The 13,028-nt window shown below is 37.2% G+C and overlaps 1 protein-coding gene across 1 annotated transcript; it reads right to left on the reverse strand.

The window, feature by feature from the left end:
• Positions 1-1,338: 1,338 nt before the first annotated feature.
• Positions 1,339-8,821, reverse strand: eif4e3 (eukaryotic translation initiation factor 4E family member 3; the record flags this gene model as incomplete). Its single annotated transcript, XM_083892722.1, has 7 exons — positions 1,339-1,385; positions 3,557-3,712; positions 3,807-3,873; positions 3,954-4,014; positions 5,559-5,653; positions 6,837-6,909; positions 8,643-8,821. 7 exons carry the CDS (start codon positions 8,819-8,821, stop codon positions 1,339-1,341), a joined length of 678 nt encoding a protein of 225 aa, XP_083748848.1.
• Positions 8,822-13,028: the final 4,207 nt, after the last annotated feature.

The raw sequence follows: 13,028 nt of genomic DNA on the forward strand, positions 1-13,028 counted from the left end.
AAAGTGGGAGGCATATATAGAAAGTGTTGTAATTCCTACACCGAACACCTCCACTCAAACTAAAGCTGAAAGTGTGCAGTTAAAGACCATCTTGTTCGTTTCATTTCAAATCCATTGTAGTGGCGTATAGAGCCAAAAAGAAGAGAATTGTGTCTATGTCCCAATATTTATGGACAATGACTGGAGGTGTTTCATCTACATGAAAATGTCCTTTTCATGTAGACAACCAATACTCTGCTCTCTGGGAAAACAATGATGTCACAGTCCTACCCGTCTCCCTCTCACTGTATATAATGACACAGTTGCTTCTCAATTAGTCCACTATTTAACGTGTATTTAAGTGTGAGGCTATTTCATGACATCATGGCAAGCAAGCAGAGGCAAATATATACAGAGCAATGAGATGCGAGTTTCAAAGTTACCAATGACTGATTTTTGCCTGCATCTGTTCATATGAAGAGAGTTAGGATGCATCTAATGTCACGTTCAAACCTGGTATTTACATTAGTCTTCAGTACGACTGACCGCACATGGCAGTAAACATTTCCTGTAGTTGTCATGACTACTTGTAAAAAAAAAACAGACAGATCCAGAGAATGTTCTTTGGCCATGACAAAATCACTGATAACTAGGGCTGGGTTGTCAGTGATTTGACAAACATAAATACCTGTTATTTTGGATTGTTAAGTCTTTTTTAATTGATTTACAGTTTGGCAGTGTTCGGCTTGATTGTGTCGGACTTCTCTTCCTGTGACTGCACTCTCGCTGTTTTCTGCGCACGCTGCCAGATGTTGATATTGTCAGAGAACTAGTTGAGGGAGGGGCAGGGGAATGGAGCGGAGGGAGCAGAGTAAAAAGTAAAAATCATTTTTCATTTTTTAAAACATCGTCCAAACAAATAAAACCGATTTTCGATTAATCGACCAGCCCTACTGACAACAAAATGTTAACACCAGGTCTGAACAGGGTCTAAGAATCAGCACGAAAAGAGATATCCGACAACATCATAGATTGTGAGGTCCATAGCCTGTGTTGATAACCGGACCATTACAGTGCAGTTTAGTATAGCAGGAATTAAAAAAAACCAACATGAACTACTGAACTCTGAATGAGATCTACCCTGGAATTACACTGAAGAATTCAGACCTTTAAGAGCCCCCTCCATCTAAAAGAAACAAGGCATCAGTCATTAAAAGTTATAAAAATATATGGATAACATTTCGTTGTCCGATGCAAAATAATATCCTTGATTAGGCTGCAGACAGAGCCTTCACATCAAGGCAGGTATAGAGTCCAGGGTTGTTGTTTTCTTTAAGAGAAACAAATGTGCAATACCATCTAATGTCTTGAGCGTCCTCCCTCAAAGGCATGATGGTCCATGTGAGCTGAAAAGGAAAGTATAATCACAATGAGACCTTTGATCTGTTCAGCATAGATAAGGATCATGTTACACACAGGGCAGTCTTGAATTGGTAAAAGCAAAATACCTGTTCATACCCATAGCCTAGAACTGAATAAAAAAAAGTATATACCAGGAAAAATATAGCTTAGTTCAATGCTAAGTTAAGTCTCCAACCCAAAAGTACAGTTTATAATTATTTTCACTAAACTGGATATTGAACCATTAGTGACTGATGCGACTGTACTATAAGAAACACATGTTATCATTAATCTTATTAACGTATAAATGTCTTATTTACACTGTTGTCTCTTCTGCAAGAGCTGCCCAATAACAGGAGCTGCCATCACTGTATTCCATTTAAAATTAAATATATAAATTATCAAATTAGGGAAGAGAGACTTGGGGGTCAACACTCCGCTTTAGTCAGCAAACCTGAAAACTACAAACCAAGCCAGAAATCTCTAAATATTACCAGCCATATTATGCAGCTACAAAGTAGGTCGGTAAAACTTTAGTTTCACTTTCAGCCTGCAGGAACATATCAAGGATTAAAGGTCTACTGGCAAAGCAGGAGTGGGGGAAACTTGCCGACGCATTTATCCTAAGTCGACTGTAATTATGTGTTCACACAAAAGAGGACACACTTTTATTTGTGTCAGGGTTGTTTCTAATAAGTAGCTGCAAAGCTTAAACTTATTTATTTTCCTCCTACTTCATCTTATTAAATATGTTCTGTTTCTTTGCTAAATTTCTGACATTTTATGGATCCTTTTATGGACTATCATTTAATCCATTGGTTCTCAAAGTGCGGCCCGGGGGCCAATGGCGGCCCGCAGAACCATTTCTGGCGGCCCGCAATGAATTACAGTTGATAGTTTTAATCCAGGAGCGACTAAGCTTATTAAATGTTTATTGGACATTACTGATACAGACCAATAAGTGTAAAGAAAAATACTGGGTATTTACCTGGTTTCTATATGGTGAATTTTAGTGTATTATTGGGTTATAAACTGGTAATAAGTAGGTAGCTAGTACATATATTGTAACAGAAATGTGTTACTTGGTATTAACCTGTAATTAGAAGGTAAGAACAATGGCCAAAATACTGGGTAATTACCCAGTAAATTATAAAGCGTTATTGTATTAACGCTTAGACTCAGGAATAATGTTCATATAACAAACTGAACTCACCAACAACAACAGTACAAGCAAAAAGTTTGCATTAAAAATATACATTTTGCAGACCAATCATTGCAGTCAGTAGAGTCTCAGCTGCCGAGCAACCATGGGTTGCCAGTTACGTCAGAAAACTAAACCTTAAAGACCTCAGTATTTTGAATTTGAATGTAGTAACCGTTTTTGGCCACATTCTTACATATGGCACCTTTACATTACATTATTTTAACGCTTATATTAGTTAACGCTAAACTGTAGAACTACAATCTGGTCATTAAAATTATTACAAATGGGATTTCTTTGTTTTTTTTCTTTTGGCGGCCCTGAGTCCAATGTTGGGTTCCTAAATTGGCCCTCAGGTGTCAAAATTTTGAGAACCCCTGATTTAATCAATAAAATAGTTACACATTAACTGATAATTAGTGCAGTGCCCGTATGAAGTATGTATTCCTATAGTGGGAGCTGAATAAGATTTTTCAGTTATGGCAATGCATGAGGCTGACGGTCACAAAACAGCTAGCTATGCTAATGGTAATCAAAAATGTAAAAAAATGAGGTTTGTATTATGTTAGCCCTAAGCTAATGCTAATCGTAGCCACCGTTGGAAACAGTATCGACACGTTAGCCGCAAAAAAATAGTAGCATGCTAATGCTAAATAAATATGTGCTCGCATATTGGTGAATGGACACCGTATCAGTATCACACCATATTCTGCGTTGAACCATGTGAAATGAGCCACTGCCTAGCCATTGTTGACACTGACAATCCTGACGCACCGTCAGACGCGCTGCCTGTTGTGCATCATTATAAATCAGCGAAAATTAAAATGACTCCAAAAAACGTGAACATCAAGAATGCACACCAATAGGCCATGCTCAACGGTCAGCCAGATATGCCCGTCACAGACAGACACACAAACACAACTTGCTTTCTAGATAGATAACCCCGAGTAACAGGTACAGGCAAAAAATACTTACGTTTATAAAAAACGGCTTTAAAAGATATGTACGGGAGGAGATCATGGACTTTTCCCAAGATATTTGCTTCAGTAGCAAGGGTTGCATCTTTATTCCAGACTTGTACAACATCTTCTCTGTCTCGGACACTAACACTGACACCAACGACCTCATCATCTGTGCAACAAAAGAACAAAAATGGCACAAAATGTTAAAAGCTCTGTCAATTTTACCTGAACACAAAAGAAAAAGAAAGAAAAAAAGAGTGTACCTGAAGAACAGTAATCTGCAAACTGCTCTCCAATAGTAGCAAGTAACAATTCTTTCCATACTGCAGACTGAAACACAAACATAGAGAATGCAAGTCATTCAGTCATTTAAAAATGCTTGTGATATTTAAGTGAAGGTAAATACCTACAGTGCTTTCTTTTGGTATTTTCATCTTCCATACTCCTCCTTTTGCATTGCTTTCTTCTTCCCTGGTGGAGTAACACATTTAAGAAAACTTCAGACACTTCAGCATTATAAAACCTAACTCGTTTAAACTGAACAAAAATAATCTGAATAGCCTGTGAATATTCTTAAAATAAACATTGAAATTATAATATTAAATAATAAACATACAATAACAAAAATCTAACCAGAATATTACATTGAGTAACTAAATGTGTAAATTGAAATATACTATCGAGAAACCTAAACATGACACAAATATTCCACACAATGAGATTATATACAAAGTAAACGAAAAGACGATTTTTATAATCGGTTAACCTATTATCTTAAGTATTAGATTAGTAGTTCATGTTGAACAGTGTTTCCCAAACCGCGACATGATGTTTTCATGGACACTACACAGAAACAAGCGTAGGTGAATGTGCATCATATATGCGTTTCATCTACATGAAAAAATGTTCAGTTTTCACCCTTGCGTTTTCATGTTGACAACCAATACGCTACTTTGGGAAAAAGTTGAGGTCATAGTCCCACCTCTCTCTCTCACACACTGTCCCAATATTTGTTGCTGTTGTCGGCATCGTTCTCTTGTGTTTGGAGATTGTTCAAAAGTGTTGCCAACTACTTTCAAAGAAAAATAACTCAAGTCGGCCTGAAAAGATGCTCGATATCACAAGAACACGTCCTGTCCTCAGAGACTTCAGACTTCAGAAGGGAGGAGAAACCTTTTTTCACAGACACTGTTTTTACTTGAATGAACAATACAGATGAGTGATTGTTTTGCACACAGTCAGCTGCACTGCACATCCACAGCTCATTCTTGTCTGTGTGGTCACAGTGTTTCTCCCTCTCGCTCTCTGTGTGAAATGAAGCTCACTCATGAGGCAGAACTGGTCATTTCCTTCTGAGAAAGTAGTTTGGTTTATGTAAGAAAGTTGCTCATGGCTTTTTAGGGGGAAAAAAGTTGATGGGGGTTGGAAAAGTTGTTAAATATAGCGACAAGGTTCCTAAGTTGGCAACACTGTTGTTTGGTCCGTTTGCGTTATGATAATTTTTCTTTCTTTTATTTCCCTTCCTTTCCCCTTACTCGAATCATCCCGTCTGTTTGCTGTACAACTTCTTCTCAGTTTTTGGTGTAGCAGCGTTACAGGGCTAGAATATGTTCTCCAGCATTTGGAGTAATTTTTCCGGGGTTTCATGTGGATGGGATAAAGTTCCTGAAACAACGCATGTTTGTTTACATGAAACCTTTTTAAAACATGTGGATATTCCTTTTTTTAATGACAAAGAACATTCAAACCCATTCATGGATTATGAAAAAAGGTTGATGATTCATTTAGTAATCCATTATTCGCTGCAGCAAGCACCATCTGTGAAGGACCTGTGGACATCACACGAGTATATATGAGGTTTGAGTTCTTCTATGGACATCATTCTAACATTTACTGCACTAATGTTGGCTTTTAGAGTCTCTTCTCATGACCCATATTTCATTTTGCGGTTAGAATCAGTCCTCCGTTTAGGCCAGTGGAACAGAATATCATATTTGCAATTACAACAGACTCACCACAGTGGCCTTCGCTCTCCTCGCATTAAGTGATAACTACATCTCAAAGGCAGGGCTGTGACTGGGGGAATGTTGTTGTATACGCTCCAGAACATCTGCAAACAGAAGCAACAGATGACCTTCGATTCACACCGATGCCGATTCAGACACGTGAAATATGATGCCGCAGCCATTAGTTGTTTTTTTTTGTAAATAAAATGCATGATATGTCTATGTTATATTAGAGCTCTAAACGACTACATGTTGGAAAAGAGTCACTTCTCTCTCTCCTCAGGCTCCAACAGAAATGTTTAGTTCCATAACACATCAGCCAAATGTTTCCACCTTTATACAGTTTACATTTGGTGCATTTTCAGACCATAATACTACAGTAGAATATAGAATTTCCATAATGGTGTACCTTTCTTCCTTGGTCTTTTGCAGGTTTGTTATTGCTGAATTATACAGTCCACTATTATGGCACTGAAGCTTAAAATGGTGCAGGGTGAAACAACTTGGGCTGAACAATAGTTTTTAAATAGAATTCACAATTTGAAAACAATGCAATAAACAAAGCACCCGGCAATTCAGGATATACTGGATGTTATCCAGTGCATCTGACCCAGGTCCTGTTAATGTTTTCAGTTGTGGTAACTCATTTCAGTTAGTTCTCATCATTGCATTAATCTATTGAGTCTATCTTCTACCACTTTATCCTCCACATGAGGGTCAGTGGTGTCAATCATCTTTTAAATCTCTTATAATGTGAAAATTCTTCTGTGTTGAGAGAGACAAGATCATAAGCAAACACCTAATTTACCCTAAATTGACTGTGTCTACTGTACTGTTCTTCTTCACATTAAAACATCTGATTAATATACAGATTGATTAGCAAATTTCAATTAGTTTGTTTTAAAAACTTAATGAGACAAACACGCTTCATTTACTTGACGAAAAGCATTAGAGAAACCCTTTGCTATAATCCACCAGACCATGGAAACATTGCAATTTATATGCACCGTAACACATGGTTTACTGTACACACACAAATTAAGTTCAATACAACAATTTAATTTTAACTAAACAAAGCTAATATAATATGACCTCTGTAAAATGCACTGCATTAACGTTCCAACATAAAGCGTTTCAAATGTTTCCTCCATTTGTGTCATTAAGTAACAATGACCATCCTCATATTAATGGAACTCTGCTCAGGCAAACCTACACTTTGCCAAGTCATGCACTTGATCGACTTGTACTAAGGATAATGAGACTTTTGAAAACAACACCAAATCTTACCTGAACACTCTGTACTGTGTAGATCTTCTTCAGGTTGGATTCACATTCTGCAGCGGTCGTTCCTGGTAATGACCTAGAACAACAAGTGAAAACCGTTTCAGTCAACAGGAAATGGCGATAAGCAGTGACAAGTTCTCTCTCTCTCACATACACCTACACCCAAACATATATTAGTGTGTATGACTTCAACTATTGATTATGTTCATAATCAATTCATCTGTACATTATTTTCTCGATTCGTTGAGTAATCATTTGGTCTATAAAATGTAAAAAAAAACAAATGTCCGTAAGTGTTTACCAAACAATCAAATGTCTTATTTGGTCCAAAAACCAAAATGATTCCGTTTTAACAACTTCCTTGTTATATGGAGCAAATAAACAATTAAAATATTCAGTTTTAAGAAACTGAAAATAAAGAAAACTTGTTTTAACTAAAGAAATATTCAAACTATTTAATCGATTATAAAACGAGTTTATAAACGATTTATTTAGTAATTGCTCAATTGTTGCAGTCCAAGGGTACGATGATGACTGACCAAATGACCAGAGTACAATTATATTCTAGACTTATGCTTCCGATGATTCATCAAATCTATTTATATTTTATTTTCTTTACAAAAATAAACATTCCTGGACAGTTGTGCTCTGGGGTTTTCAGTTAAACTTTTATTTTCTTTCTAACAGTCAAAAACACTGCTAAATGTACTAGTCCATAGTATTTGATGTATTCTTTATTACTTTACTTTGTATTTATAAATGTAACAAGAATAGTGTCCATCACAAACTGTGATTTAAAGCCTAAGTGTCTTTAATCAGACCAAATAGGGCTGGATTAACATTTTCAGGCAATGTTTGTGAGAAATGACAGATAATTGAACATTGATTTAGATTCCGAGTGACAGTTGTTGTGGTTTTTAACTTCTTGAACAAAAAAATTACAAACAACAAACAAGTCCATATTGGTAACTGCTACTCATCCTCGGCACCCATAACTTGTGGTATACCTCAAGGGTCAAACAGAGGTCCACATTTGTTCTCATTAAACATGCATACCTGTAGCTCTATCCATACAAAAACACAATATATTTCTCTTCAAAAGTCCACAGTTTGTCTTTAAATCTCTCAAATGCTTTTAAACGTTAAGGAGACCCTGACTTATATGATCAATCCTGGGGATTTCTCATTAGTTGACCTGAAAGTTTTAGACGATTACAAAATGTCAGTGTCATTGCAGTGAAACAGACACCAGATACCTTTTGTGTCATGATAAAAGAATATGCTCAGATTAACAAAGATGTTTTGATCTCACAATAAGACATAACATAACGTCATCATGGGTACATTTTAATGAGGAGGACACTTTTCACCACTAACCCATTTTGACAGGAAAATGGCTCCAGGCTCGGTCCAACACAGTATCACACGTCATTTGGCTGTGAAACGAAGTTAAGCCTGTTTTCTTAATCTGGACTACTTTTGGAGCTCTACAGAACCAGAGAAGACTCAAAAGTCTCAAATTCACAGAATAACTCTCCTTCCTGTGTTTTGCAAAGACTCACAACTGCAGAAGCTGCACTTACATGACATAACAAATGACACCATAAACAGGTATCTTCTCATTCTGACTTTCACTTTACTGTTCAGTCAGTCACAGCAGTGTAAATAAAGGAAAATGGTGTTAAAAGCAATTATTCTCACGCTACATTTGCTCCTGGAGGCCCGTGTTCAGCTGTGGCCTTGAATCCCATTTTTGCTGCTCCAAACTCAGTAAAAAAAATGGAGGGCAGCGGCGGAAAAACGGTTTACCTGTCCAGCCAAAACGTCCAGGGTGAGTGCAATGGCAGCGTGACGTCCTCTTTGTGTTTCTTTGTGATATTTTCCAACTCTTTCTCGTCGATGTCTATGTCGCTTCCAGAGGAAACTGTCTGTCCGCTCAGGCCGCCTCTGTCCATCTGTACATCTGTGTGACCCGCGGGGACCGCCATCTTTTTCAGCTTCAGTGACAGCGGGAGGAAGAGTGCTCAGAGCTAAACCTTCAAACCCGCGTCTCTGTGCGATTTCTTCAAAACAATGTACAGCCGGTTTTGGCTTTATCTCTGGATACAGAATCACACCGCTTTTCCGCCTACCGACTGGTGACGTAACTGCGTCACGTCGCAGTTTGTCGAGACCACAGAGCAGGAACAGGAGAAGAGGTACCACTCTGTCTGGTTTCCAGGTGGCAGAAAACTCAACCGTCATCACGGAGGTACGACTGTAACTGTAGCATACATATGTCAAACTATTTCGGTGAAACAACCAAAAATGTAATGTTTTGTACAATTATATATTTGTTTTTAATTCAGACCATTTTCTTGCACCTCACTCTTCACTAGTATAGCAGGGGGTTCCATTTCCCAGCACCATAAAACAGAGGAGTTATTTAGACGTTGGAGATCAGCGCATGTTTTCAGGATTTTCAAATCTTTTTTAACTGATCTACAGTTCAACATTATTCGGTTTGATTCCTGTGTTGGATGTTGTGCTCATGACTTCCAGTGACGACACTCTCTGACCAATCAGTGGCCAACAGTCAGTCAACGTCACATTTTAGCCCAGGGCCCAGAATACCAGGTACTATTCCTAATGAAAAAGCAGAAAATGAGTAGAGTCGAGCCGAGCACTGCTAGAACTGTATAGTGGAAAAGCGGCATTATACTGGGGAGACGAAGATGGAGATGGAGATGGAGACGGACAGATCCTTGTGTTAATTTCATCGTTAACTCCCCTGCGAGACGCACAATGAGATTGTATGATATAGCTCATATCCTTATATATTATATATTGCATTACATTACACTGTCTGTTTTTCCCCTCCATTGTTCTCACTGAGAGAACAAAAACTGGGGAGAGTGAATGTACACCAGAAAATCTGCTCTCTTTTTTAACCCAAGTGAGGCATCTTCTTACACTACTATCTTCAGTCTCAAGCCCCTTGTTTCAGGGGCACATTCATACTTTGCAAGCTCTAACAAGACAGTTGTAGGTGAATCCTCCTGTCCATGGAGACCATCATGTTATTTGACTCAGCAATATATAGACTCCAATGTATATACATTGTATATGTGTTTTACTATTCTGGTCCACGTAAACAATATGAGCAAAAAGTAAGGCTTCATTTCACTAATCAAAATAATAACATTATTAATAATAATAATAATAATAATAATAATAATAATAATAATAATAATAATGAAATGCTCACACTGTTAGACACAGCCACATCTAATCTAATTCTTTAAATGATTTCTGCATCAATGGATGGTTTCACATCAACACTGTAAAAACACAATATGTTTGTGACCTCAAAACTAACCAACGGAGCAAAAGAAAATACAAATAAAGCAAAAGTGGACCAAAGACAAACAAATAAACAACCAAAGCCAGGCAGAGCAAGCACAGACAGTAAACTATGAAAAAACAAAATAGTAATGTGTGGTTTGGGTGCAGTTCAGTTATTGAAATAACCAAACAGAACATTTGTATTTTATTTACCTATCCATAAGCTTGATATGTTATTAAGACATTAACCATGTTACTGGTATAATAGCTGTAGTATCTTCTTGAATCATCCTTCTTTGATGACCTCTGAACTGGATCATAAATGCAAACTACACTGTAAATTGTTTCAAGAATATCACAGGCTTTAACTGTAATAATTCACAATATAATATCAGATATTACTTCTACAAGAGAATACTGTGACAACGTTACTGTGAAGTTACAAATAAAATATTGTATAACCACTGTAATATACTATGTAGCGTATCATTTATAAATTATAGTGACCTAATGGATGGATGCAAAGTAATTTCCCTGTGAAAGCAATACAACTAGTCAATGTCAAATCAAATGTTTTACAGCACCAGATTTGGGGGAAGCTTCCCCAAATCCATTTTGTGGGGTCTATTTTGGTACCAATAAGAATGTTAATCCCTCTGAACAAGGAGTCCTCTTGTACTGCATTTGTGTTCCGTGTTCATGACACTGCATGCCTCAGACTGCAGAGGGCGCTGGTGAATCACGGCAGCAGCAGACCGCAGCTCTGTCACATGATGAAAACTGTAATTCAAAGTTCTGCTGAGAGCAAGAAGTCTAATAACAAATTATTATGACAACTTGTGGATTATTGGAGACTGGACTGTCTCTCTCCCCTGTGCATTGTTGGAGTCACGCTGTGTTTGAGAAAAGATGGAACGTTTCCTTCTCTTCTGCTGTTTTCAAGCCACTTGACAAATCCAGTTCCATTTTTCTAAAGGTCATCTTTTACCTCCTTTGTCAGACCAGTTTTGCTGAACTCTGCTGATACTGCAATATACAACCATTTACTGCATTTACAGCCATATAGTTAGTTCTGTTCACTCTGCCAATATGTCATTAAAGCAAATGCTGTTTTCCAGTTAAAAAACAATGATTATCTCTCTGTATAAGGTACTGATTGACTCCTTAGTTATTGGGGATTTGATAGCAATCAATGGTTTGGTATGGTCAGTGTATCCTTTAACAACCTGACATCTTATTTACAAGTTTGACATTGGAAAATATTACATGTGTTATTAAAGGCAAACATTGAGTTTTTCAGGACATTTGGGAGCCTTTCATACGTTTTATAAAATGAACTGGTCCATGGGTAAAAATATTGATTTGGTCATATATCTTCATCCTTCCTTGCACAATACGATAATCGATACACCAGGGCAAATATCGATATGTAAATGAACAAATTAAGGTGTTCTAAAATAAACAGTCCCTGTCAGTTTCACTCACCAGTTTGCTCATATTTCTCATGAATGAGGGAAGTGTGTGGGTTGAAGTTGAACTTACCTGATAATGTTGTTTAAAATAGAGATAAACTTTTTTTTCAGTTAAGACAGAAATTGTGAGGTATCACTATGATTGTCTTGCAATATATTGATTGTCACAGAATCGTTGTATTGTGATATCATTGATATTGTGGACGATGTATCACGTATCATATTGTATCATGAGGTACCCTGAGATTCCCAGGTGGAGGCACAGTGTTCATTTTATTATTTTTTTAAATTTACCTATTTCTTTTACATGTATGCATGGGAATATGGGGGTGCATTGTTGTTGTATGTGTGTTCTGTATAGTTGTGATTGTTCCACTCAGCACGCAGAGGGCATAAATAAAGATAAATACAGAGTATGTTGTTTTAGAGCCAAATTCCAATAGCCAAAACAAACATGAAAATGTACTCATGTAATTTTGTTAAATGTCAACAGTGAATCATGTCCAATGGGGAAATAAGAACAATGTGTAAGTCTGCGTTTCCATTTGTTGATTAAACTTGTTAAATTGCTGTGTCATATGACATTTTGTATCCCATCAGCCAAGGACAAGGGCGTTGTAACAGCTTTCAGTTGCCCTTATGGCGTGTCTACTGTTACCTCTCCTCTTCCTGTTGTCATGATGTAAAAGTAACTTCTTCAGCCTTTACATATTGTGTTTAGAGCTGCAACTAACAATTATTTTTGTAATAGATTAATCTGTCGATTATTTTCTCGATGAATCAATGAGTCGGTTGGTTCATAAAATGTCAGAAAAGGTTAAAAAACGTTGATCAATGTTCGTCAAACCTGGGAATTACGATGTTATCGAAAGTCTTGTTTTGTCCACAAACCAAAATTATTAAGTTTTAATGATTTCTTTGTTCCGTGGAGCAAATTAACAAAGAAACTATTCACATTTAAGAAGATAAAACTATCAGAAATCTTGTTTTAATAATGAAAAAAGCTTCAAACCGATTATCGATTATCAAAACAGTTGACGATTAATTTAGTAATGATTAATAATCGATTCCTCGATTAATCGTTTCAGCTCTATTAATCTGTTGCCTCTCTGGTGTTATGTTTTTAGGCTTTCTTGTCAATTTATTTATATGATTTAATTTGTTCATTAGCTCGTCCACGTGTTAATTTCATTATATATCATATATCATGTCTTTATATAGATATGACAGGAAAGTAAGACACCCCCGCTCCCCTCCTCCTCCTCACCAGCTGATGCTGATCCACATGCGTGCGTGCGTGCGTCGCCTCCTTGACGCTGCTGTGTTCGTGTGTGTTTTCAACTCGGATCCAGAGCTGTGCAGCCGCCTCCACATCTGCGCCCATCTGCAACAGATAGGT

The sequence above is a fragment of the Microchirus variegatus genome (assembly GCF_963457635.1).
Source record: "Microchirus variegatus genome assembly, chromosome: 7".
In the NCBI taxonomy this organism is placed as follows: domain Eukaryota; kingdom Metazoa; phylum Chordata; class Actinopteri; order Pleuronectiformes; family Soleidae; genus Microchirus; species Microchirus variegatus.